Source organism: Culex quinquefasciatus, chromosome 1, assembly GCF_015732765.1.
Source record: "Culex quinquefasciatus strain JHB chromosome 1, VPISU_Cqui_1.0_pri_paternal, whole genome shotgun sequence".
In the NCBI taxonomy this organism is placed as follows: Eukaryota; Metazoa; Arthropoda; class Insecta; order Diptera; family Culicidae; genus Culex; species Culex quinquefasciatus.
In genome coordinates, this window is record NC_051861.1 from 96,225,674 (window position 1) to 96,252,904 (window position 27,231).

The 27,231-nt window shown below is 44.1% G+C and overlaps 3 protein-coding genes across 7 annotated transcripts in view; 1 reads left to right on the top strand and 2 right to left on the bottom strand.

Annotated features, from left to right (window-relative positions):
- Positions 1-8,137, bottom strand: part of LOC6037960 (neurogenic locus Notch protein) — a 106,647-nt gene extending 98,510 nt beyond the window's left edge. For both annotated transcript variants that reach the window (XM_038248548.1, XM_038248549.1), the window contains exon 1: positions 7,003-8,137. In XM_038248548.1, coding sequence (XP_038104476.1) covers positions 7,003-7,138 — 136 coding nt within the window. In that variant the 5' untranslated portion in view covers positions 7,139-8,137. The remainder of the gene's footprint in view (positions 1-7,002) is intronic.
- Positions 1-14,473, top strand: part of LOC6037961 (coiled-coil domain-containing protein 151) — a 33,046-nt gene extending 18,573 nt beyond the window's left edge. For all 4 annotated transcript variants that reach the window (XM_038248553.1, XM_001847759.2, XM_038248554.1 and 1 more), the window contains exons 2-5: positions 11,966-12,069; positions 12,132-13,040; positions 13,113-13,290; positions 13,354-14,473. In XM_038248553.1, the coding sequence (XP_038104481.1) occupies positions 11,979-12,069; positions 12,132-13,040; positions 13,113-13,290; positions 13,354-13,999 (1,824 nt within the window). In that variant the 5' untranslated portion in view covers positions 11,966-11,978 and the 3' untranslated portion in view covers positions 14,000-14,473. The remainder of the gene's footprint in view (positions 1-11,965; positions 12,070-12,131; positions 13,041-13,112; positions 13,291-13,353) is intronic.
- A 576-nt stretch (positions 14,474-15,049) lies between these two features.
- Positions 15,050-24,698, bottom strand: LOC6037962 (metal-response element-binding transcription factor 2). The gene is given in 9 exon segments (XM_038258489.1): positions 15,050-17,086; positions 17,088-17,534; positions 17,591-17,979; positions 17,982-18,388; positions 20,039-20,274; positions 20,333-20,701; positions 20,764-20,869; positions 20,926-21,828; positions 24,529-24,698. Coding segments are annotated over 8 exon segments (3,024 nt in total). The 5' UTR covers positions 21,792-21,828; positions 24,529-24,698; the 3' UTR covers positions 15,050-16,882.
- Positions 24,699-27,231: the final 2,533 nt, after the last annotated feature.

Below are 27,231 nucleotides of genomic sequence, written 5' to 3' on the forward strand. Positions count from 1 at the left end.
CGACTATTTCAGAATCAAAAATAATAAACATTTCTTCCCCAATGATTGATTGCAAGTCAAAAATTGTCCATTGAAAGTCGAGTCGAATTAAACCATTTTGACAGCATTTTATTGTTTTTATTTTCATTTCGCTTCGCTTAGAGATGGTGATTTTAGCGGATTGCGGACTGGATTTCGTCATGTACACGGAGAAAAAAGAGTTCCCAAAATCGTGAACAAGCGTTCATGAAAATGGGAATCTCGAACAAAGTGTTCAAATTCCATGGTACGATTTTGGAAAACGTACCATGAAATTTGAACACTTTGTTCGTGGTTCTCATTTTCATGAACGCTTGTTCACGATTTTGGCAACTCTTTTTTCTCCGTGTATGTATGATAATTTTCCAAAAATCTGGATCTGGAACATGGAAAAAGTTGATGCTCCACTTTTTTAAGGGGATAAGGAAAAAATGTTTACAAACATTGATCTCAAGGAAGTATTCCACTGCGGGGAATTTCCTTTTCAAACTTGTCAAACATTAGTTTTGACAGTTCAACCAAAACAATGTATGTTTGCTAAACACGACGTAGACCGTTTCTAGTGCAGGTTCCTTGCTTTTAAAACACTCCAGGACCAAAGTTCAACATCCTTTTCGCATTCAAGGTCCATCGGCTTAGCGGCTATCGCGCTGTTAATCCTTTCCCGAGCCGACGACGATCGCGAGGTCTCTCCAACCCCCGCAAACCCAGCAAGGCCACTTGGGCCAAAATTTGCCATATTTTCGACAATTTATTAAAATCCCGCGTCCCGCACCCCGAGCCACGGTAGAAAATCTCGTAATTTATGGCCCCTTTAAGCGCGCAAATTTGCACTCACTCCACGGCACCGTCACCCCACGCGTCCAGAACTCTTCGGGACGACGACAGAACCAGAACCAATCTAGGCGGAGGATTTGCTGGGGAGGCTGCGCGACAAGATAAAGCTTTTCCCGAAACGAGCTTGGAGGCGAACCCGGTGGGGGCTTTTCTTTGTCCAGCATTTTATGTAGAGTCATCCTACGGGAGGGAGTTGGACGGTTCCTGGCCGAGGGGAGCAGCGCGCGGCAACGTGCCGCGCGACGTGCGTCCATTATAATACCATATACATTTGTAATACTTTATATAGTGTTGTTTTTTTTTTATCATCCTCTTCTTCGCTACACATCTTTGCCTTCGGCGTTCTTCGTTTTCTTCTTCGACTGCTCTGACTTTTTCTCGGGTTTTAAGATTTTTGTTCCTCCTTCTCTCCTTCTTCTTAAATCCATTCGGCTGAGTTTTTTTTCGGCCCAGCCGTCGTCTCTTCCTCCTTCTCTCTGTGTTCGTTGGAGTCTTTTTCGACCGGCTTGCCTCCTCTCCGTTTGCTTGCCCATCAAGCGCTGCTTCCAGCCCACGAACGAATACATGGAAATGTGGAGATATAATTTGAAGAGAAGATGATGATGGACTTAAGGTGATTGTACCTTCTTCTGCTTCTTTGCGCGTTGATGCTGGCCACAGAGCCAAAGCCCATCAGCCACGTTCTGAGCATCATCGCCGCATCCGCAGAAGGCTGAGTGGAGAGATTTACTTGAACCCCGTGACTCTCGGCCGGGCTGCCGGGATACAGTTTGTTTTCATACACGCAAAGCCGACATTAGTCTTTTAAGACTTAAAATTAGGCTTTATCGAACCTAACCGTGTTAAGTCTTTTTAAGCCTAATGATGGGTTAGTCTTTAAAAGACTAGTTTCGTTTTAGTACGAAAAAGCCTAAATTTTAGGCTTTATGTTATCGTCAAAAAGCCTAAATTTTAGTCTTTTTCGAGAATGCGAGGGGATCAGAGCGGACATAATCCAAGATGGCGGAACTTGATTAGGACTTATTTTTAGGCCTAAAAAGACTTATTTAAAGGTTTAAAAGACTAATTTTTAGGCTTTTGCAGGAAATGGGAGCGGTCAAAGCGGACAAAATCCAAGATGGCGGAACTTGATTAAGACTTATTTTTAGGCCTAAAAAGACTTATTTAAAGGTTGAAAAGACTCATTTTTAGGATTTTGCAAGAAATGGGAGGGGTCAAAGCGGACAAAATCCAAGATGGCGGAACTTGATTAAGACTTATTTTTAGGCTTAAAAAGACTTATTTATAGGTTTAAAACACTAATTTTTAGGCTTTTGCAGGAAATGGGAGCGGTCTAAGCGGACAAAATCCAAGATGGCGTAACTTGATTATGACTTATTTTTAGGCTTAAAAAGACTTATTTATAGGTTTAAAAGACTAATATTTAGGCTTTTGCAGGAAATGGAAGCGGTCAAAGCGGACAAAATCCAAGATGGCGGAACTTGATTAAGACTTATTTTCAGGCTTAAAAAGACTTAATTATAGGTTTAAAAGACTAATATTTAGGCTTTTGCAGGAAATGGGAGCGGTCAAAGCGGACAAAATCTAAGATGGCGGAACTTGATTAAGACTTATTTTTAGGCTTAAAAAGACTTATTAATAGGTTTAAAAGACTATTTTTTAGGCTTTTGCAGGAAATGGGAGCGGTCAAAGCGGACAAAATCCAAGATGGCGGAACTTGATTAAGACTTATTTTTAGGCTTAAAAAGACTTATTAAAAGGTTTAAAGACTAATTTTTAGGCTTTTGCAGGAAATGGGAGCGATCAAAGCGGACAAAATCCAAGGTGACGGAATACTTATTTTATGCCTGAAAAGCCTAGGGGATAAAAATAGCAGGAATAAACAGTAGAAAATAAAATATTGTTATTTATTATTTAAATATATATAAAAAAGATTTTATTCGGTAATTCGGTAGTTTCGGAATACGACAGATTCACGGATGTGTTCAGCTTTAACCTGAAAATAAAAAAATCAATATTTTGAAGATGAGTTGCGAGAGTTTGATAGTTATTTAAAAATTGGGTGATTTCATTTAAGAGATTATCTCAGAACTGGATTTGCGTAGTTAGGCAAGTTCGATTTTTAAGAAATTTTTAGAATTTGAGAATTTAAGAATTAAAGAATTAAAGAATTAAAGAATTAAAGAATTAAAGAATTAAAGAATTAAAGAATTAAAGAATTAAAGAATTAAAGAATTAAAGAATTAAAGAATTAAAGAATTAAAGAATTAAAGAATTAAAGAATTAAAGAATTAAAGAATTAAAGAATTAAAGAATTAAAGAATTAAAGAATTAAAGAATTAAAGAATTAAAGAATTAAAGAATTAAAGAAATAAAGAAATAAAGAATTAAAGAATTAAAGAATTATTATTATTATTATTTTTTTTTGAATTTTTGAATATTTGAATATTTGAATTTTTGAATTTTTAAATTTTTGAATTTTTGAATTTTTGAATTTTTGTATATTTGAATTTTTGAATTTTTGAATTTTTGTGAATGTATTCACAGTAATGCATTCTGCTAAAACGCTCAACCAAACCACAATTTGAATTTTTAAATATTTGAATTTTTAAATATTTGAATTTTTAAATATTTGAATTTTTGAATTTTTAAATTTTTGAATTTTTTGAATTTTTGAATTTTTGAATTTTTGAATTTTTGAATTTTTGAATTTTTGAATTTTTGAATTTCTGAATTTTTGAATTTTTAAATTTTTGAATTTTTGAATTTTTAAATTTTTGAATTTTTGAATTTTTGAATTTTTGAATTTTTGAATTTTTGAATTTTTAAATTTTTAAATTTTTGAACACACACACACACACACAAACACATACACACATACATACGGAGTAGCAAACACGCAAATTTTCAAAATTTCGCTCATAAACACACACACACACACACCACTTATTCACTAACACAAACACAACCACAACCTCCATAATTTTCGCTCATAAACACACACACACACACCACTTATTCACTAACATAAACACAACCACCACCACCATAATTTTCACCGCCACCGTCGGTTGTCCACTCCCGCTTCGTTGTCCTTTTTCGCTTCCACTTTGGATTTCAATCCCCGGCGGATTCATTCCGCGATTTTCTGTCCACACGTCCATTTTCTGTCCACACGTCCACAAAAAAAAAGTGGCTTCCCTCCTGCATCCGCAAAAAAACACGCCTTCCCGTCTTCCTCCACCGTACCGAGAACCAGATTTTGGGAACCCGGTAAACAGCAGACATTTCGTTCGTCCGCCGTCTCACTCCGGCCGAACCTTCCGGCAGGAAAAACACAAAAACTTACCTGCAAACCGGCCAAAATCCTGCCCCTTTCCGACGAACAGCAACCACCACCGGCAACTTCAACTTTTTCTGATTTGACATGTCAAATCGTGAACCAAAGTTTATAGTACAGAAAAGCCTTAAATTTAGTCTTTTTCTAAGTTTTACACTAAGTTCTAAAAAAAGCCTAAAATTTAGGCCCAAAAAAAGACTAATTTTTAGGCTTTTTTCTGACAATACTGACCGAACTTCAAAAAAGGCTAAAAATAAGTCTTTAAAGACTAATGCCGGTTTTCCGTGTAGTTGTTATTACTATGATTTTTTTGCCGCTGCTGCGGCGAATCAATACAGGCGAGCGCCAAGAACACTGCGGTCGTCGGATAAGCCTGCCCGTTGAAAGAGCGTTCTCGAACGGGACCTAAGCTACCGCGATTAGGAGGGCGCGCCGATCTGGGTCGAAAGGTGCACGCGCCCGCCCGGGGTCATAACCCGGGGACATTCCCGGACTGATCGTTCTATGAAGTAATTAAACGCGATCGGACCGATCCGATCGGCGCTTTTATTACCGAACTCCCGAACAACAGCTTCAGAGCAGCTGAAGAGGTGATGATAGAATTCCCCTGGCGAAAGAAGGCCGGCGCGATGACGCAGCAAAAGGGGCTGACCCCTCAAGCCTGAATATGTAAAACTAGTTCCAGCTCGGTTCTCGGTACCTTAAGTGACCACCGCACACGAGTGGGTTGTCTGAAGATGTGGCCAGGCCAAAAAAAACTGGAGTGCTAAATAAATTTCAAGACCCGCGCGCGGTCGCGCTGAAGTAGGTCGCTCTCGAGTGGCCACTCGATTGGGGGGGTCGTTGATCCGTAACGTTCGCGCAGAACTCTGACAGAGTCGGGCGAATTCCGGTGCGCGTAGCGCATCCGGATGTTCCGAGCGTCTCGCAGGTGCTGACGACGCTGATGATGGCTGATAATGTCGGCCGCGACGCTAATCCGCTTATAATTAGAGAGGCCGGAGCGATCTGTCGATACGCGCAGATGAAAGCGGGTTGACACGAGCCGTCCGGCTGTGGTGGTGACCCTAATCTGAGGGGCCCTCGGGGAAGGACGGGGTGTCGATAAGATGCGAAATGACACGCAGGCTGCGGCAGGGATTTGTTGATTTGCTAATAATGCGTTCGCGATGTCATTATTGAAATGAGGTTTCAATCTGGAGGTGCTCTCATTCCATAGGAGGTCAGGTTGAAACGCGAGCGATTTTTTTTCTTCTAGAATTGATTAGTAAAACTATAGCCCTTAAACACATTACGACATTGGTCGCAACGCTTGCTTAGAGCGTATCCTAAACCTTATACCTTCCCAAAAACCGTCAGATTACCAACGAAACTTATTTTGGGAGAGGCGTGGAGATTTTCCCTTATCCTCTTCTAAAAGTGGAGCCCCTACAATATCTGAATTGGTAAGCAGCCTGAGCTAGAGTAATCATCATGTACACATGACGAAATCCAGTCTGCAATCCGCTAAAATGAGCGTCTCCAAGCGAAGCGGATGCAAACAAGTCTAAAATATGATCTTCCGTTAGGTTCCAACAGGTACTTATTCTCTAGTTCCAAAAGATTGGCTGACCTTAACCTGCCTTTTTTATGATTTCAAGATTCTTTGTAAAGAAAAGTTACGAGTGGTACAGATAGGTAGGTTGTCACACATGAAGTGCGGGAATTCCCCAAATTACTGATGATTCAAAAGAGGGGTAGTGAGTTATATTATAAATTGCAGCTTTATGTTTACTTTAGAAATCAGATTAGGACATAATGTAACCTCAATCAAAACTTACAAAATATCGTTTCAAGAAATGTAAATCATGCTCAAATTCGTTTTAATTTAAAATCATACAGATATCCTCTCTTATTTGATCGATCTCTAACGCAGCTTGTTCAAAAAAAAGCATCCTGAAGCAATCCACGTCAAATAGTGCAGCGGCCAGCCCCACTGCGTGAGGATTCTTTGAACAGATCCATTTCACGGAATAAACAATGAATTTGCATGATTTCGCAACATTGAAAAATCCTACATTAAATTAAATTACTCAACTCAAGTGAGCTATCAAACTGATCCTTTCGGTATTGATGTGTGCGCCGTTAAACCCACACAAAAACGCACAAGGATAGGGGCAAAGTGCACTCATCAACGTCCGACCCTAGTGTTCAGCCCATGTCCAGTCATGCTTATTCAAATTTCAAACAAAAAACGTCCAGAGATCCTTTTCAAAACACGTCAACGACAAGGATACCGAGAGAAGACAACAAAGGAGCAAAAAAACATTCAGAAGAAAGTACCAAATTACACATGGGACGGAACAGGAGAGGAGTTCATCAACGAACGAAAGATTTGGGCCAGTGCAGGTGTGCGCAAAAATGCGTGCGCTGTGAGAAAGCAAGCAACGAACCCCAGAAAAAAAAACGGACCGACTGCGTTTTGCTTCAATGGGGTGCCGTATCCTGCGACCCTCGGAGTTGTGTGTGTCACTGTAGTAGTAAGGGGTCGTGAGGTCCTTGCGCGCTTTGTTTGTGTTGGTGCGCGGACAAAGTCAACGAATTCTTGAGCTGCTTTAGGCAATTTTGGGGAGTTATTTGAAGGTTAATTGAAATATATTGGAATATTTGAAGGTTAGATTTGATTTGGGAATACTGAAATGACTTAAACTGTGAATATTCTGGAATTTGAGAAGAGAGAGGTCATGCAACGAAATTCAAGATGGATGCCGCAACCCGAGATTTGTTTTGGTGTCCGTGTACGCAATATGGGGTTTCCAAGGACTTACCGTTGGCACTGTCGGCTAGCACGGCCAGCAGGAATCCCGTCGCAAGTATTTTAATCCAAACGTTCGACAGTTGCGAGCTCATTCCGGCGGACGACCTCCTGCGCCGGATGGTCACCGCCGTCGCGTTCAACCACATTGTCCCAGTCCTGTTGTGAAGCGGGAATCTCTCTTCCGTGAGACAGCTCCCAGTTCTGCTCACCGCACTCTAGTGTATTCTTCCGGTAGCCGTTACCGTATGTGTAACACACTACGCTCGTTTCGTTTCTTGTAGCACTCTTCTTTTCAAACTAGGGTTAATTCTTCCATTTGTTTCAACACCGCGCAATGCCCCCGAATCCACTCACTACTTTCTTCTTCGACCCTTGAGGTCACCACGACTCATCCACGAACTCGAACGGTTCGAAATCTCGATTGGCACTCATTGTTGTAACCGTAACTGTAACCACACCGCGTTACAAAATCAGCACTAGTTGATGATCTCTCTTGTGTTATCAAATTCTCTCGATTCCTTGCTTCCTTGCACTTCCTTTGTGTTACACTCGGTGCTTTCACGCGCTTAGATTTGCTTCCTTCCAATCTTCCTCACCCATCTCTCTTTCTCTCTCTTCACGTTTCCACCTGGATCACCACCTCGCTACAACACACATACTTTGCGCGGTCCTTTCCGTCACCCAGAAGGACATCCGCTATTGCTCTACACGCACAATATCTTCACACCACAAAGAAAAGTATCCTCCCCCGTCACCTCGGCGATCTTCCTTCCTCTCTCTCTCTTTGCTCTCGTTCGTGCTCCTTCAGTTGATCAGTTGCCCGAAGATCGGTTCTTCAGCAGCCTCCTTCAGCAGTTTAACGGAACCGCTTTTCTCGAACCTCTACACAAAAATCGCACTGAGCGCACGGAGCATGTGCATTCACACTCGCGTCTCGATACACATTGAGCAGGACTTGTTTTCCTAGAACACACAGACACTCCGCTGACGGAGCCGCTCTCATTCTCTCTCCGGTTATGCTACGCGGGAGAGGAGAGAGCGATCGAGCGAGAGAGAGAGTACGAGAAATGCAAAATGGCTGCTGGCGTATTGCTACGCCTGGATCCCGGTGGTCGAAACGGTCGTTTTCGGGAACTTTACTTCACGGACCTGAAAGTAACGACAAAAATCGCCATCAGTTGGGATACCAAGGGTCCTGGAATGGTCATTTGAACCCGTTCCAGACCAAAATGTGCCACTTTGAACGTGGGAAAAGTGGCCGGATCTACTTGCGATCAACGTAAATTTTTTATGATCGAAGGAGATCGAGGCATTTTTTATGTTGGAGTGAGAGAGATGGGTCAACGATGGCGACAAACCAGTTTTGGAAACCGAGGGGTGCGCCAAAGGCGAAAACAAACCCAAACATCCCACCAACAAATTTTGTTTTTCTCTACCTTCCACCACACAACCCTAAAAGAAAAAATGAACATCCTACCCGCACCCATCGACGGACCCCTCGCAAACCAGTTTGGTGAGTCCAACCCGCGCGCGCGCGCGTCTATCCGGCCGACTTTGCGCCCCCCGTGCCGTGGTGTGCGTGAGCTCTCGCGTTTTTTACTTCACAGGTTTGCGTGTCCTGGAGTTCGGGTTTCTCGTTTCATCTCTTGCCAACAGAACCACTTCACATACCACACACCGTAGTGTGGTGTCGTGTGAAGGTACCCGGGCCATTTCTTTCGATTGCTGCTGGGTCTTACAGCGCTTGAGGTTCGAATCACTCGGGATCGAGCGCTGCGCGCGGACGTACGCGTACGCGGCCGGAATTCTTAATGAGTTCCCGACTCTCCTGCGCCGGTTTGGACTCCGTGGGACCAATCGCACGGTGACAGCCTGTCTTGCGCAGAGGTCGATCTAATGAGTGCAATATGGGGAGCAATGAAATTTTTCCTTAGCCATGTTCCGATCGAATTTCATGCTTTCAAACAGGCTTAAAGAATCCATCGATATATCCCAACAACCACTTAGCGGCAACATGTCAGTATCAGTAAGGTCTGACTGCTATGCTAATGGTGGTTGGTTGTGGTGGTGGTTCATTCACAGCTAGAGCAAATGCCGCACACCGTACGAAAACAAACAAGTTTTGCATAGCACCAACACAAGCAGTAGCCGCATTCATTAACATATTCGTGCAAGGTGGTTCACGGGCCAACACACTCGAGAGATACGCTACATGTATTGATGTAGTCTCACCGTTATGGTGTATACGGAGGTAGCCGTGCGATACAAGTGGTGGTGTTTGATCGCATTGGCTATTCATGCTACAAACGGAACGATTTCGATATTTACAGTAGGCGTCAAAAATTGATGGCTGTCGATATATTTGAACTTTAAAAGGACTTATAAACTTCTGTGTTTCATACGATTGAGGACTATTAAAAAATCTTAGAACTGGAAAATGAATTATTTAAAAAAGTTACAAAATAAATTTCAATCCGTACACAGAAAAAAAATTGGAAGGTTGAAAATTTTGATGGTTGAATATTACCTCTTATTTGAGTAATATTACATAAAACATATTTTTACAAAAAATATTGAACCTGATGAAAATTCACCAGTTTCTGGTGCAATATTACACTTTTATTTGACACAAAATCTGTTATCAATCCCTGATGAATATTACCATCATGTCATCTTAAATTTCATTGTTCGACGATTTCCGAGCACGTGGTGTCAAGTTTTTGACAGCTTTCAGTAGTTTTAATTTGTGAATTGTAACACAGCTAAAAAATTAGTAATCCAGCTACGTGTAAAAGGCCTGGGTGTAAAATGAATATTGCATTATTTTATGCAATTTTATGTGATTTTACACCCTGAAATATGTAGCCCATAAGTATGGGAAATCTACTTGACCGAAATGTCAAGCTCATATATGCGTATATCGTTTCAACTTTACATCGGTCTGATGGCCGAGTGGGCTAAGGCGCCAGTCCTTACTGTTGGTGCTGGGTTTGAATCCCATCGGTTGGATCTTTTTTTTGTGTTTGCAAAAATTGTACATGCAGTGTGAAATATTAAGTGTTTATTTTAACGAAGGTGATGTGCATGCTTTTGCATGCGATTTTACCATCGGATTTTTTGCTGTGTAATGCAGTTCTATTCAAATTACCGAATTCGCTCTGTTGCTACTTATAGGTATGCCAACATAAATTTAATTTTTGTTTTTTTTTTCAAAGTTTATGTCACCCTCAAAATTATTGTCTGAAAAATTAGGGGGTAAAAATTCAAAATTTCCATGAAAATAGAAGTCTAATCAATTGAAAACAACCTAAAATGCATTTTTCTGCATTTATAATCATATTTAGCATGTTTTGGCTTGTTTAAAAATGTTGAAACCATGGCTCGTAATTTATATTAAAAAAAAAATATTCATAATTCGACTAATGCGTGTCCTGGAGAAAATATGTCTGAACATTTTTTTGTTAGGTCCTATGAACAAATCTGGAGTTTTTTTTGAAAAGGTCCAATAAACCAAATTTTCAGATTTTGCTTTTTGGGTGTTTTTTGATACCCCTGACTCAAGGCGGTTTCAAAAACACCCAAAAAGCAAAAACTGGAAATTTGGTTTATTGGACCTTTTAAAAAAAAACTCCAGAAATGTAAACATTGAGTGTATCCCGCTTACGCCGATGGACATTGATATAAGGTGTGATTTTATTAACTTTTGCAAATTTTAAAAAATTTCATAATTTTGAAATTGATTATTTAAAATAAACCAAATTTTCTAAACTCATAGAATTCTAAAAATACACTCAACCCCCGGTGGTTGGTCACTTTTTCGTTTGACACTTTTTTAGTTTGTACCCCGTTGGTTGGTCAAAGTCAAACTAAAAAGTGACGAACATTCACTTTTTACACGGCACTCACTCACACTATCAAAACAAACGTTTGGTAGTGTGTGTGAACTCCGTGTATAAGGAGTGTCAAACTAAAAAGTTACCCCGTTCGGTGTCAAACCATCGGGGGTTGAGTGTATCACTTTTTTATTTTCAGATTATTTTTATTTGAATGTTAAAAAACATTTTTTTAAGTTAAAAAAAAACACTTTTTTAGAAGTTTAGCATTTTTTTAATCGGCAAAATCAAAATTCAAATCCGCAAAATAAAAAATAATTGAGCAATTCCCTATGGAATCGGTCTTTTTTAAAGAATTTAAATTTTTGAATTTTTTAATCCGACTGAAACTTTTTTGGTGCCTTTGGTATGCCCAAAGAAGCCATTTTGCATCATTAGTTTGTCCATATAATTTTCCATACAAATTTGGCAGCTGTCCATACAAAAACGATGTATGAAAATTCCAAAATCTGTATCTTTCGAAGGAATTTTTTGATCGATTTGGTGTCTTCGGCAAAGTTGTAAGTATGGATACGGACCACACTGGAAAAATATACACGGTAAAACAAAATTTTGAAGATTTTTTATTTAACTTTTTGGCACTAAAACTTGATTTGCAAAAAAACACTTTTTAATTTTTTTATTTTTTATATGTTTTTGAGAACATCAAATGCCAACTTTTCAGATATTTCCAGGTTGTGCAAAAAATCTTTGACCTAGTTATGAATTTTTTAATCATTTTTCAGTAATATTTAAAAAAATTCAATGTTACGCCCTTTTAAAATGTTAGTCTTGGTTCAAAAATATTGAAAATATTTTTTTTCGAAAAATTCGGAAAATTTCACGAATGTTTCATATTTTAACATTGTAAATCCAGCATTTCAGTTAGTGCAACAAGTGTTTGTCAATCATAACCACCATGTTTTCTTTAACAAACAACGTGCCGTAACACCTATTCGAACATGCCATTCCATTACATTGCGGTTTCCAGGGAAAACGCCCAGTTTTCCTAATCCGGCCAGTTAGATCGATACTGTTCACTGTCTGCTATTACTTGGTCTAGTAAGTATCGTGGAATTTTCTCCGATTTCTACAACGCAGATTTTGTTCAAAAATGTCGACACCTAAGCCAATTCTGAACGCGGAGGGTCTTACCCTAACGAACAAGAAGATTGCCGAGCTGAAGAAAAAAGTTCAACTAGCGGGTGAGTTGTGAGATTTTGGTAGGTAGACTGTAGTAACGCAACTTACATGCATTTTTGTACAGAGGGTCAAAAGAAAGCTTACACCGAAGAATGGGCGGATACTAAGAAAGCTCAGAACGAGAAAATCTCGGAGCTCAAGAAGGAAGTACGCGAGCTGACCAATAAACTGTCCTACTTGCACAATCCAAACAGCGCAAAGGCACAGCGGAATGTTCAGGAAATTAAACGACGGGTGCAGTTGCCACCCGGCGCGAAAACCGTTCAAGATGGGCTGAACATCGTGGACTTGAAGATTATCGATCTAAATAAACAGGCGGATGCAACCGAGGCAAAGCACAAGAAGAGGGAGATATACTACCAAAAGTTGGTCGAGCAGTACCACAAGCTGATGGGTTACAAATACTCGAAGAGTGATGGATCGAATCCTCCGGAAACGATCGAAGAGGATGCAAATAGAAAGGTGATAACGCACTTGGAGAACGAGATTCACCGGACGTCGGTACAGTGGATGGAGGCGGAACACATCCGGAAGAAGTATCGTGGTATCAAGCTGTCGCTGATGAGAGACGCTGAAAAGTTCGAGAGTTCCTTGCTGGAGTTGGAGCAAGCGATCACGGAACAGCAGGCGGAGATAACGAAGCTGGAGGCGGTTCACAAGGAAGCGATGCAAATGCGGGACAATACCAAATCGATTCTTCAACGCCAGGAGCAGACGACTCATTACGCGTACAAGGCGCGGGAGAAGCAAGCACTGGACTTTAGGCGACAAGTTGAAGAGCGAAAGCAGGAGTTAGAACGGCTGGAGCGGAAGATTTTCTCCTCCGGAAAGACACTTATGCACCAGGAAAGTATTTTGTCCGCTTCCGGAGATCATTCTGGAACCAAGGGCGAGGGCGATGACTCCAGTGGCCATGGCAAAGATTCGGCCTCTTCGATGGAGCAGAAGTTTAAGAAACTGATGCAAGCTACAGGTAATTTGACGCGATCGATTATGCAATTGATCGTTAACGACCCAAACTAATTTTACCAACATTTCTCACCAGGGGTCAGCGCGGCCGCCGAAGTCGTCGAGCGCTTCCTGGCTCAGCGGGAGGCATCCGCGAGGTTGACGTACCTCCGTACGGTCACCGAGAACGAGAAAAAGCAGTTGGAGTCCCAACGTGAGCTAATGACGACACAATTGGATTCTTTTAAATTTGCGGACGTCAAAGATAGTGATGTGTCAGTACAGCTAACTAGGGTGGAGTGTGGGAGCGCGTTAATAGAACATTTATTTTTTTGCAGCAATCAAGAAGAGCTGGAAATGCTTCGTATTTCGATTGAGGAACAGAGGGCACGTCGCGAAGAGTGTGAGAAAGCGATTGACTACACGCGAAACGTTTTCAACACAATTAAAGATTCGTTGGTAGAACTGTTGCTGAGCCTGAGAGAAATCGACGAGAACTTGGATGTCCAATTTATCCGCAGGACACCCACAAAGCAGCCAGATCTAATGGACATTTCCGTTGGAGATATCTCTGTCGATGAGCTGGGAAACATTCTGGAGGAGAAAATCAAGCTCGGGATGATCGCGAGTGGTCAACTGGCCAACGACATCGACAGCGGGCTGTCCGAGGACGAAAGTGAGGCACCTCTGCGTCCCCCGAGTGCGCTTCAAATCCCGGCCTCTAGCCCATCGGCGGGAACGTCCTCCGTGGCGGATGATCGCGAAAAACCACCGCCCCTACCGCCGGTTTATGTTAATCTGATTGCCGGCCGGGCCACGGCACAGGTTTCGTCCGCCTCGCCGGGACCGGGCACAACGGTGGTCCTTTCGGACGACGAGGCCGAAGTTCCGTCGCGAAGCTACCTGAAGCGGCAAGCAAACATGATAATCGAAGCCAAGTCGAGACGCAAGGGCTTCCGGGCGCCACCAACCAAGAGGCGTTGAGGGTTTGATGTGGAATTGGTTTTTAAAAGCAGTCGTCGAATAACTGCATATAATTACTAAAGTGAAATATTTTATGAAATTATGCTTATATGATATAATAATCCCAATCACCAAGCAATCACACAGACAAGTAAATTTTAATTATGTGCATCAATAACACAATCAAAAAAATATTGCTAGTTCAAATCACTGATAAATTGATCCTTTATATGCTATTAATATTTTTCTGGTTTGTCTGATTTCAATGCTAATTACAATGCCTCTGTGTAAGCAAGCTTAGAAGAAAAGAGCACAGAAGCATCGATTTACCAAACTTTCAACGTTCAGTTAAAATTATTAATTTGTTTAACAAGTTGAACAACTATGCGTTTCTTTTTTCAGGCAGCCTAAAACTGGTAAAGCACTCAATCGCATTGACACTCAATATAAATTAAGCCCTAATGACACACATAAATAATTTGATAAATAAGGCTTTCGAACAAATAATAAAGAAATATGTTTTAGAGAAATTCTTTCCCATCCTTTCTTTAAACTTCCACAAGCTCACTTCTATTACGGACTTCAATATTAAAATAAAGCTAAATCATGATCCAGCTCAAAAAATCGTTGCTGATTCCATTAACTCCCCATAAATACGAAGTCAACTTTAACATTTCCTTTGTTACTTAAAGTGTTCTACATTTTGGATGGTTCTATTGGCATTTCTCCTTGCGTGTAATAACATTGTGACGGTCTTCAATCCCTCGCAGGGAGTTTAGTAGAGATATTGACGATTATAATGATTGGCTTTTGGCTGAATTCTTCAACGGATTCTTCAGGCTTTTTTTTTGTATTTCCAAACGTTAGCAACACGATGTCGTACGTTCGTCCACTGCAACAATCCATGTAGGTACGTTTGTAGATGGGCCTTCCTCAAAACCTAGAAAAAAAAAACAACAACTTCGAGATTAGTCATAAAGGTTCCAAAACTTAATATTATTGACACTTGTACAGTAGAAAAGGATCAGGTGATATACACTTCCGGCAGAGTAATTTCTTTTCTCGGTACGGTTAGAATTTTCAATTGTGTTATCCACTTTTATTTTAGACCATTATCTTCTGCTCTTTCCTTTGATTGGTGTCATTCAGCATCACTTTGCCGACGCGACCCAATCTCGCCGAGCTTTGTTTATTGTTTTGTGTTTATATACTCGATTTAATAATAATTTACAATACACTCATAGTATCCGTTTATAGATCCTCGCCCGTGGGGCAAGCAATCCGATTTTTGTTTGTTTGATTGAATTAATTATATAGTGTTAAACATCTAGTAGAACCGTTTCTAAAAGAAAGGGGGTTTGAGCGCAGTCTGATACGCTTGGTTTTTTAATTTATACTTTTGCTAAATTGTTATTTAACTTAGAGATGATCATATTTCCGCTTACGATTTCGTTAGCTCACATAAAAACACTACACTGCACCCTACAACTTAGTATTTTGTAACAGAATCTATATCAACAGAGGTTTTAAAATAAGGACTTAGGTTTACGGGTCTATGTAAGGTTTAACTGAGGAAATAATTTATGAACTAATTAATCAGTGCTTGATTTTTGTTTACTCGCCTTAGTTTTTATTCCTTTCGTTTAAAAAATTGTTACTACTTGTTTCCGTTCAGTCCCAACGAGACGTAATTTTGATACTACCACATTCACACTCGCGATCACACGATTGGGAATTTTCTCCGTGTTTCACACTCAACACTAGCACACACAATTCGGCAGTGATCGGTTTCCTTAAAACGAATCGAGTTTTTCGTTTGCATGTCTCTCTGAATTATTCTACCGGTTTTGCAATCTTCTGTTTTTGTGCGCACAGATTCAATAAATTTAACGAAACTTTAAACGAAACTGCAACCAAGCAAAATGGTTTCAGGGAAGGTGGAAAAAGTGAGGTGGGGTTTCACATACAACAAAGAACATGTACTGGCTCTGCAATGATTACGCGATATTACGGGTTATTTTGATAGCTTATTAGGATTACTAGCTTTAGTAACTTTTGGCAGTTGATCAGTTTAAAATAAAATCATTTAATTCGCTGCGTTCAGCGTAGGTTGTTTCGACAGTTGGCGGCTCATGCGATGCTGGAGCTTGTTCCTAGCGCGGTGCTTTTTTCATACCAGTTGTGAGCGACGTTTGTAAAATGACGTACAAAAATATGAGGGCTGCTGGCTATCGTTAAAAAGTCTACGTTGTTTCTGTTCCTGATTTCATATCCTGTTCGAAGATTGTTGGACTCTCCAGGCTTGGAAGGATGTCTTCTTTCAATACTAGTTGGTAGCGCGGCTTGAGACGTTTTGGAGGCTAAACAACTAAAAATGTTATATTTCCTTGCGTCACTTCTTTTTTGCGTTTTCATATAAATGAGGATAATGTTAAAATTTTATAAAACTTTAACTTAGAAGAACCATTCAAATTTAAAAAGATTTTTTCAAGTGAAAAATACTCAAGGAACTTTAAAAATCCAATAAAACAATGTTGTAAAAGCATATTTATCAATGAAATATAAATATTTAGTAACGAGTTCCGTAGTAACAGTTCAATAGGACGAATCTGCGTTTGTAAACAAGCAGTCCATCCCTTTTGCTCAAGTGACAGTTCACGGCAAGTAAGAGGGTGTTTGTTTACAAACGCAAATTCGCCCTATTGAACTGTTACTGCGGAGTTGTAGAACATAACACAACTACACGAAACTCACTTCACGTACCGATTAACCTCGATTTGCGCCGTCACCCGCGGAATGTCGTTGTGGTAAGCTATTCACTCTCGTTGGAATCAATTCTCTGTTCTTGTACGACCCAAAAGACTCTTCCACGATTAAGTTTAAAAAAAAGATTTAATTAAAATCTTACATTACCGGTGCCGGACAGCCCTCCCACTCGATCAAGTACTGCGCCCGACCGGACAGCGACACCCGTTTGCCCTTGATGATGAACTTTTCACCGCTGAGAATCCGGTGGGCGGCCCCAAAGTACAGATTCAGCGAGGACTGCAAATCGGTACCAGCCGGGCCACCTGAGGAGGACGATCCGGATTTTCCGGGTGAAACCGGTGGCATTCCGGAGGTTGCTAGCGCTGGTGGACATCCGGCGGAGGGCACTGGTTCGCCGCGAGGATTCCGCGTAGTTACGTTCCTGACGTTGCCGCAGTCGGCGACCGTGGGCAGGATTCCGCTTGACCAGCTCGGCGGAAGATACCTGAAGCGAGGATGGCAGCGAAGACGGCGGGCAGGTCATGGCGGTAGGCAGTGCCTGAGGAACCATCGCTGCGGCCACATTTGGCTGTTGGGTGGTGGGATAGGAACAATGCGCCGGAGTGCTGCTGCCCGAGGAGGAGGCCGACGCAGACGACGGCAGCAGGTGGTTGAGCGTAATCTGACTTGGCCAGCCGCCACCGTCTCCAGCGGGCGAGAACAGCGAAGCTATCAGACTGGAAGATTGTCCGGCGAACGGTATGCTGGCGGTGGGCGCGGCATAGGTAGTCAACGTGGTGCCGATAACCTACAAGAAAACACATTCAACAAAATTGACTCCGACTTCCCCAACTCACAACTCACCGAACTTTTCCGGAACTTCCGCCGCTTGCTTTTCGACCCGTTCAGGATGTCCCGGGCGCTGAGCCGTCGCTTCACGATCCGCGCCACCCTCATCTCGCCGTTCACCAGGTTACTGCTCAAATGACTAACAACACTACTCGCACCTACTTTCTGCGTCAAGTCTTTTGTTTCGTTGCTTTTGCCCATCCCGACGACGACGGTCGATCCGCCTTGACCGCTTCCCGCAACCTGCTGTGAAGCCGTCATCGCCGCCGCCGCCGGATGGTGGAAGGGATTGTTTCGTCCGGTGAAATCTTTGGGTGGTGGTATGATCAAATCCAGCGTGGTTCGCGAGGTATCGTCCGACGAGTCGTAAATGTCGAACGACTTCTCGCTGTCCGTTTTTTGGGGCGTGACTTGAACGCGCGCCTGTTTCCGTTGCTGGCGACGCTGCCGGCATCGCTGTGCGGCTTCGACCCGGCCGTTCCGAACAGCTGGAAGCCGTCCTTGGCGTTAGAGCTGAATAGTGCCTCACTTAAATTTGAACTAGCATTTTTCCCTGTACTGTTATATATTGCAACACAATTGTTAAGCCGACCCTGCGCGTCTGCGCCGCCGGCAGTTGTTCCGTTCAGGTCGGACGGGTGCTCTCCGGTGCCAGCACCGGCTAGAGCCTCGTAGTCCGAGCTGTTCTCGTCCTGGTTGGTGTCCTCGGAGATCTCCGATATGTCATCCTCTGACACGAGCGGGGAGCAGTAACTGACGCCGGTCATCTTTTCCCGACTGGCGGCATCGTTGACGAACGATTTCTCCAGGGCTCTGGAATAGAATGCAGAAGAAATCTTGAGCAGTGATTGGCAATGATGGAACTGAAAAAAAATATTTGGGACAATGACTTGGGATTCAACTACTGCTGGATTGATCTAGAATGAAGCACTATAGTTAATTCTGGGTCTCACGGATTTCTCCTCCAGCAATACACCAGCTCGGTCAATCACGATCATGGATTTTTTTCTACACGATCATTTCCATGACCTTCTCTGCAGCGACAGCATGTGTCTGGGAATTCCCCTCGTGACAGCGCTTTGTTGACGATATTCAGTAGATCCACTTCAACTACTTGCAAAGCGTCCACCAGATCAATCCTTCACTGATCGTACCGTTTCCTTCAGCTTGATCAGCGTTAATGGGTGAAACTCAACAGCTTTGCGGGTTCTGTTTCTCTTTCTTCAGACGTAAACGTCGTCGGTGGGATCCCTGCATGTATCTCCTCCACACTCCGTACTAAGAAGTTTTGACAACTCCGGTTAGAACGTAAGATTCCCTGCAGCTTCTCTACCGAAACCAAATAAGTCGGGATTTTTACGTTCGGAAAAATAAATCTACCCGTGTTAAGGTTTCATGATCACATATTTAAGCTCCTCTGAAAAACGTGCACCAATCAGCATCGCACCAGGAACGCGTACTGTAGCAAGAAGACGCTTCCATCTTTCTCGATCTTGTGCTGCTACTCTCCAATTTCTCTGGTTACAGATCTTCCGGATATCACCATTCACTTGATCTCCCCAACGTGCGCGCGGTTTCCCTGCTATTCTGACTGTACCGCCAGCTAGTTCAGCGCGGTCATGCGTCGCCTGAGCCACCCGATCTTCGCCTGGTTGGCGATGGTCGGTTCTTCAAGAAACGCGTGCAGTTCGTGGTTCATGCGTCTGCGCCACACTCCGCCTGACATCTGTACTCCACCGTAGATCGTTCGTAGCACCTTCCGTTCTAAAACTCCAAAACATCCGTCCTCCTGGTGTCGTTGTCGGCGGTTACCAGCGATCCCAAGTACACGAACTCGCTCACCTCCTCTAATTCAACACCAACAGTTAGAGGGGTGAGACTTGGGGGGCCGATGTTCTTCGAACCCGTTACTCTCATGAAGCCCGCTTGGTAGGGCCCCACGAACCTCCTTGCATTGGGTGAAAACTTACAGCATATGATCTGGGAGAGGATTTTGTAGGCCGCGTTGATAAGTTTATCGGCCCTTTTGTAGATGGGGCACACGACACCATCCATCCATTCCTCCGGTAGCTTCCCCTCCTCCCAGATCTTGGAAATCACACAGTGAAGCGCCCTCGCCAGTTTCTCTCATCCATATTTGAAGAGTTCACCGGGTAAACGATCCTTGCCGGCAGCTCTGTTGTTCTTCAGCTTCCTGATGTCCCTCTTCACCGTCTCTAGATCAGGCGCCGGGAGCTGTTCATCATCAAGAATATCTCGAATCCTGTTTCACCGAAGAACCTGTCTGTTACTGTTTAGAGTCACACGCTGGGTCGGGTAGGCTCTGACTTGGGATTCCACTACTGCTAGATCGGTTGGAGGCAGACATCTGCTTTACTATTGTTTCTTCTCGTCCAAAAAAGCTCTTAAAATGTGAACCTGTAACGACACAATCATGCAGTGTAACCAATTTCAGATACTTACACTCGCGGCAAAAACCGGTACGCCCGGTTTTCCTTGGACATCTGCGTCAGCATGTGCTCGGTGACGACCTGGCCCGGCTGGAGCAGCACGTTCGGCGGGTTCGGAGGCTGCGCCAGACGCAGAGTCCACAGGGTGGTTCCCTTCTTGATCTCGCTGCCACACCTGAACCGTATCCGGTCGTTGGTCAGCGTCTGGGTGATGATTTCCTTGCGTGCGTTCGGCGACAGCTTGGACATCTGAAAACGGATACGGCTGATTAGTGTGACGGTGTTTTCGAAAAAAGTTTTGACAAACCTGTTCCGACATCTGCAGCGTCTTCCAGTTGTCCTCGACATACGCCGCGATCGCCTTCGTAACGTCGTAGAACCGCTTCCCGTTGCGCGCAATCAAATTGTACAGCGCCAGGTGGATGAGATCCGGCCAGCTGACCTCCAGCCGGCGCACAAACTCGTGCCCGTGGTTGCAGATCGAGCAGATGAAGAAGTAGAACCGATCGCCCAGGAATATCGGATACTGCAGACTGCGAATGCACCGCCCGTGGAACCACTGCTGACACCGGCAGCACTGTATCATCTCTCTCAGCCAATCGCCATCGTCGCCGCAGTAGCAGTAGTGACGTTCCTGGTTTGCCCGGTGCAGCGCGTCCCAGGTGAGCGCATCAATCTGGAAGGAATAGCTTGTAAGAAGGGAATATCTAACGTAAGCAACAAACGGCAAAGTCTTACGTTGTACGACAGTTGAGATTTGTCCGTCAGAGGATCCAGCGATTCCGACAAGACTCCGGAGCAGACGTACCGGATATCCTTCCTTTTGCCGTTTGGCGAGGTGCACCTACAAAAGAACAGACATTCAGTAACTGCCCCCAGCAGCGTCATCCCAAAACTTACATCCGACAGAACCAGTAGCCGTTCTTCTCAAAGTTCCCGTCCATACACTTGATGTGGTACCCTCGGCCGCAGTTCTCGCATACCTCCACGTTATCTTCGGTGTTCTGCCGCTTGCACACCACACAAGCGGGCGTATCGTCTGCATCATTGCTGCTCAGCTTCGTCAGCTCCCGGAAGTCGGACCAGCACTCGGTGTTGTCGTTGAACCGCACCAGACACTGGCCGGTTCCGATCGCGATCACCGTACCGAGGTAGAACCGTCCGTCCTTGTGCTCCACCAGGACGTCTTCCTGCAGCTTGAACTTGGTACCGCCACCGCCGCCTCCATTCTTTTCCGGCGTCACCGGAAGCTGTCCCAGCGAGGAGGTCGTCGAGTCCGGCTCCAGGTCGGTGCTCGATCGCTTCTCGTTCACCTTGGTCTGCTGTCCGGCCAAGGCCGGCACCACCGTCGTGGCATCGAGCTGACGTGGCTCATTGAAATGATTGTTAATGCAGATGTCGATCCGGTCGAGGACCATCGCGGGTTTGGCCGCTGCGCCGTGATCCGAGCTTGGACGTTGCGACGTTAGGATCGTTATGGAACTGTTGTTTACCGAGCTCGCGAAGTTTGCGACATTACCTGCCTCCGGCAGAACCTGCTGGTAGTTGTTGAACGGTCCGGAGTTCGGATTAAGGAGCTCGTGGATGATGATTTGCTGTTTGGCTTGGGCCAATTCTTCTAGCTTAGTGTTTTTTGACCCGTTTGAGGACAAATAGGTGCTGTTTGCTTTCGATTGTGCACTATACTGACGAGACAAGGACAACGACGATGAGGACGATGACGAGGATGAGTTCGATGCTAAAAACTGGAGATCACTAGCGGACATTGTTGTGATAATTCACTGACCAAATTTACGCGGTATTCTGAAAAAGAGCGAAAATTAAGCAAAAGTTAGCAGCATTCAGAGTGATTGAACTCGTTTGTTTTTCTTATTCATGCTCCAGATAAGACGAGTGCCACAATTTAAAAACACGACAGCGAGCTGCGTCAGCAATGATGCCACAGAAACAAGCGGCGCATACTGCATTTCCAGGAACGAATAAAAACAACAATCGTTTCTCCTCTCATCAGCCGGATAGGCACGCTACTAGCAACATAAACTCAACATAATCCCGAGAAGTGCAGAGCGATGTCAGCGCGACGGCGCGTTTTTATCACAGACAAACAAACATTTGAATGCGGCTGTAGACTGGCGATCGTTCATCGTTTGCCTCGATTTTTATTCGTACGAACAAGCAGTGTGGCTGATGTCCGTCGCGCAATCATCGTTTCGTACGTGGTGCACTTTGTACCAGACTTAAAGGTCTTATGGAGTCCATAGTAGGCACGACTACTGGTGATGATGCGCCTCCGAATTTCCCTGCTGCAGTTGTTATCCGACGTCACCAACGATCCGAGGTACATAAACATTTTACCAGTCTGTGCAACTTCTCGGGAAAGCCGTTCTCGTACATGATCTTCCATAGCTCTTCGCAATCGATCGAGTCGTACGCGGCTTTTTAAATTGATGAACAGGTGGATCTGGGCTTGGTACCACCCAACGAAATCCCCTGCTCGCTCCGACAGACGACAGAAGATGATCTGAGACAGTACATTGTTGGCCGCGTTGAGAATAGCGATAGCTCGATAGTTCTCACATTGCAAATTGCATATTACTCGCCCTTTCCACTCATCCGGGAGCTGTTCTGTGTCCAAGTTCTTGACTATCAGCTGGTGCAGACAGGCCGCTAGCTTGTCCGGGCCCATCTTGATGAGTTTCGCATTATCGCTTTGATACTACGCCTCTGGGCCATTCAGGTGCTCGTCGAAGTGCTGCTTCCACCTTTCGATCACCTCGCGCTCGTCCGTCAACATTCCTCCGTCCTAATCCCGGCACATTCGGGTCACGGCATGAAGCCGTTCCGGGATTGACTGAATTTCTTGTAGAACTTGCGCGTTTCGTTTGCACTCCAACTCTTCCAGGCTTCTTGTTCCGAAAGAGATGGGTGTTCGTACGACTCTTTGTTCCCACGGGTGTTATGCAGCAGCCACATGTGTGGCGCTGCTTTCGTCCGGCCCAAAATCGTCTGACGTTGCTTGTCGTACCATCCGTTCCATCGAACTCGGTCCGCGTACCCGATGGCGCTCGATGTCGCTACGTGGGTGACTGTTTCCATACGACTTCAGCAAAGCCTCCAAAAGGGCTTTTGCGAGCTCACCCTCGTCTGGTAATGCAGACACTTTTCGCCTTCTCGCGCGCACTGGGTAGCGACCTTAATATTCTTGAGTCGCTCCAGATTATACCGCTGCGGGCGACGGTAACGGATCTTGTTGACTTCGGACAGACGTTGGGGCAGCTGTGCCACCAACAGGTAGTGGTCCTAGCCGATGTCCTCGCAACGGTAGGTTCTGACGTCGATTATGTCCGAAAAGTGCCTACCGTCTCGATGAGAACATGGTTGATTTGTGTCTCCGTTTCGTTTGGTGTACTTGTCGTTCGTCCAGGTGTACTTGTAGAGGAGGCTGTGCTGGAAGAAAGCACTACGTATGGACATGTGTCGGGAGGTAGCGAAATCGATGAGTCGTAGGCCATTCTCGTTCGTCTGAGCGCTGATCCTTCCAATAACCGGCCTAAACTTCTACTTTGAGCGTTGCAAATCTTGACGTCGTGTTTTGGACACTTCCTGTACTAGCGGTCCAGAAGCTCGTAGAAAGCGTCCTTGACATTGGCGTCGTTTGCCATGTGCGGGCTGTGCACGTTAATAATGCTCGGGTTACAGAACCGGCCCTTGATTCTCAACCTGTATATTCTGTCGTTGACTGGCCACCACCCAATCACCGTCGATGTCTTTATCTCAAAACTTTATACATTTCCCAAAGACCGACTTCATCATCAAGCCTCTCATTCTAACCACCTTCTCCCGCGGGTTACCATAGTGCCCGCGCGTCAAATTTCGGGTGCACGCGTGAGTGGGTGGGAAAACGAGAGAAGAGCGCCACTCCCCACTTTCTCGCGACACCACCCACCCACTCATGTGCTGCCCACCGAATGCTGTGAGGGAGGTAAGCACCACCAGCCTGCTACGCGCGGGGTAAGTACAGCGGAATTCCAATTTCTGTTTTCTTCTTTCTTTTCCAATAAAAACCATTCCTCCTCCACCCCGCTCAGACCTCTTGCCCCCAACCCCACGGTAGAACCCACTATTTCGTTCCGTTTTTTCCCCCATCCTCACTTCTTTCTCACCAAAATCAACGAATGGAAGTGAGCCCCCCCAAAAAAAGAGGAGTAACAAACGGGGAAGAACTGCTTCGGCGGGCGCTAATTATGCAATTTCAGCCACTTCTAGCCCGCGAACCATCAATTAAAGTCGCGGCCGCGGCCCGCTCCGTACGCACCGGATTTGACCCCGCAGGCCGCCGACTTGTTTTCAACCGTGTTTTCCTTCCTAGTTTTCTTCCCTTTGCGAGACGAAACCGCGGCCAAGAAATCACCCTCGGAAAGGGGGGCACAAACCTGCTGGTCGTCGAAGTCGTCGCTTTGATTTTGAACCCCCCAAATTGCGCCACTTTCCGTCCGCCCCTACCTTGTCCGGATCCGGTGGCCATTGAAGCAGCTTCCGCGGGGGCTTTTGCACCGTTAAAACACTGGAAAACGACACCTTTTCGCCGCTGATTAGTTCGAAAATTCCTTCAGGAAAAAGCAGCAGCTGCCATCTTTTTCTTGCTTTTTCTCGCACTGCACTGTGGGTCGTCGTCGGCGGCGCGCTGTCAAAAGTTTTAGTACAACGGTTTGACGTTTGAGGAAAGGCAAGGTTTTTGCAACGAGGAGGTTGGCGTGTTTTTGAAAACTTTTTTTTTTAAATAGGGTAGCTCCAGCTTGTTTTTAATTTTTTTTTCAATGATTTATTAGGCTGGTACAAATTTTATTTCTATTGGTTTTATTTATTTGTTTTATTTGGTCCCACCCGTGTGGATCAATTGGACCGCACACTGGACTCACAATCCAAAGGTCGCCGGTTCGAATCCCGCGGCGGGCGCTCTAAAATTCTTTGTGTAAATATGAGTACTCGGCGCCTTCGCTCCAACAGCTTTAAAGTCAACTTCGTTTTTTTCAAATTTTATTTTAAGTTTTTGTCTTTCCACCCTTCAAAGTTGACCGAAAAATTAGAGGGCAAAACAATATTTTCAAAAATTTCAAAATTTCAAAGGAAATAAAATGTAATCAGCTTAAATCACTTTAAAATGCATTTCCCTGCGTTTAGAATCATTTTAAGCATGTTTGGGTTGATTTAAAAATCTTTTGAATTTTTGAAAAAAAAAATCGCTAAAATTTTAGTTGTGTATTCATAAAATCTCTTCATATCGTGCGGCCCGAGGCCAAATGAGAAGACACTAATGAATATAACACGGATTAAAATAGGTCTTTATTTTACGAAATACAATGCAAGAATGATCTTCGACAACTGGGCGTTTGACTTTTTAACACGGACGAACGGACATGTCACGGAGTTTCAAAAAGTGAAGCAGGTTTTCGTTTACTTCTTCTTGGCAAAAACTTGCGCAAGCGAGATCGCTTATGTCAAAATCTTCGCGCCACGTGGTCTTAAACGTAAACAAAGACAGCTGATGATGCAAACTCATGGGCACTTTTTGAAATGGTCTTATGATTTTATATTAAAAATACCATTTCTGTCAATTTTTCGGCAATTTTAGTAAACATGATAAATTACATAGAATCATAAAGACAAACTTAATGCCAAAAACTGTTTCTAGTACAATACTAATGCTAAATATTTTAAATAAATATTTTCATAAGACGTTTTGAGAAATCATGCGTAATCGTGCAAAGCTACTTCGACAACTTGAGTGTAGATGGCGCAAGTGATAGTTTGCTTCAGAAATTTGAAGAAAATTTGTTCCTGATGTCATGTCCGTTCGTCCGTGTTTTTAAGTTGTTAGGGAGCGTTCTTTTATTACGTAACGCAGTAGGGGAAGAGAGGGGAGGTCGGAGGCCGTGTTACGCTCCATACAATATTTTTAAAATTTGTATGGAAATTTTGTTACGAGGGGGAAAGGCTGTCTAAAAATCCGATTTTCCGTAATAAAAGAACGCTCCCTTACTGCTGACGTCGCAGCTGCTGTCAGCAGGGTTACCAGGTTTGAACAGAAAAAAATCTGGAAAAAATCTGGCAAGCCCACGAGGTGGTCACTCCAAATATATTGCATTTATTTCATAATACCCCGTTCGCACGGGCGAGTTATACCCCGTTCGCACGGGCGAGTTATAGCCGGTTTTAAAGAAATGGTTATAAGTTAAAACCGAACCGTTCGCACGGGCGCGAGTGGTTTTAACGGTTTTAACTATTTTGACAGTTCATAGCAGGCTGTGAATGTTCGGTGTTGTCATTTGTTTTCTATATTTTTCAGTGATGCGTTATGGCCACTCTTTCCGGTGAACCATGAGGGTCAGATTTTTATGGGTTTTTTGCTCCCGGGTTAGGGCAGGATGGCAGGTATATCAAAATTTAATTTTGATAAGTTCAATGTATTTTGACTGAGCTCCTTTATAGGGATTTAGATTGTCGGCTGGTTGGAGTTGGTCTGCTGACCTCAAAGGTTCAAAGTTGTTTACCAACTGGGATTTCACTTTTCAAGAAATTGCGTTGAAGCCGGACCATTCAGATCTGCGCGCATGAACGTATTTATCGACTAAACGTTCTGCCTGACTGCCTAGGGGTAAAACGGGGCAGTGGTGACGTGGCTGATATCGTTCTTGACGCAGAACTGCGCGAACTCGGCGCTGGTAAAGTGGATTCTGTTATCCGATACCAGCCTCTCCAGCTATGCGAACAAGCTTCAAGGATGTTAATCGTTGCGAAGCTTATGATCCGGCGGAGTAAGACTAGCAGAAAGTACTCGCCGTCGATCAGTTTGGCGTAGTCGACATGAACGTGTTGATTTTGGCCAGGAGACCAGAGGGGCGTGTGCCGGTGCCTTGGCAGCTGCGGCACATTATGGACACGTTCGCACGTAATCAGCGAAGGTTAGTACACATAAATGTGAGCCAAAGCTTTCACGCCGTCGATTCCAGGGTGGCCCTGATGGAGTTGTTCAAGACGTTGCTTGTGCAGGTCAGAAGGAACCATGAGACGGTCGCAGAACAGGATGCACCCTTGCAGCGAGTCGCTTTGGTTGTGGAACCTCTTGAGGTCACGGTCGGCGCTGGCAGGCAGTGCTTTTGGCCAACCTTGGACGTACCGGTAGACCTTATTTAGAAACAGATCCTT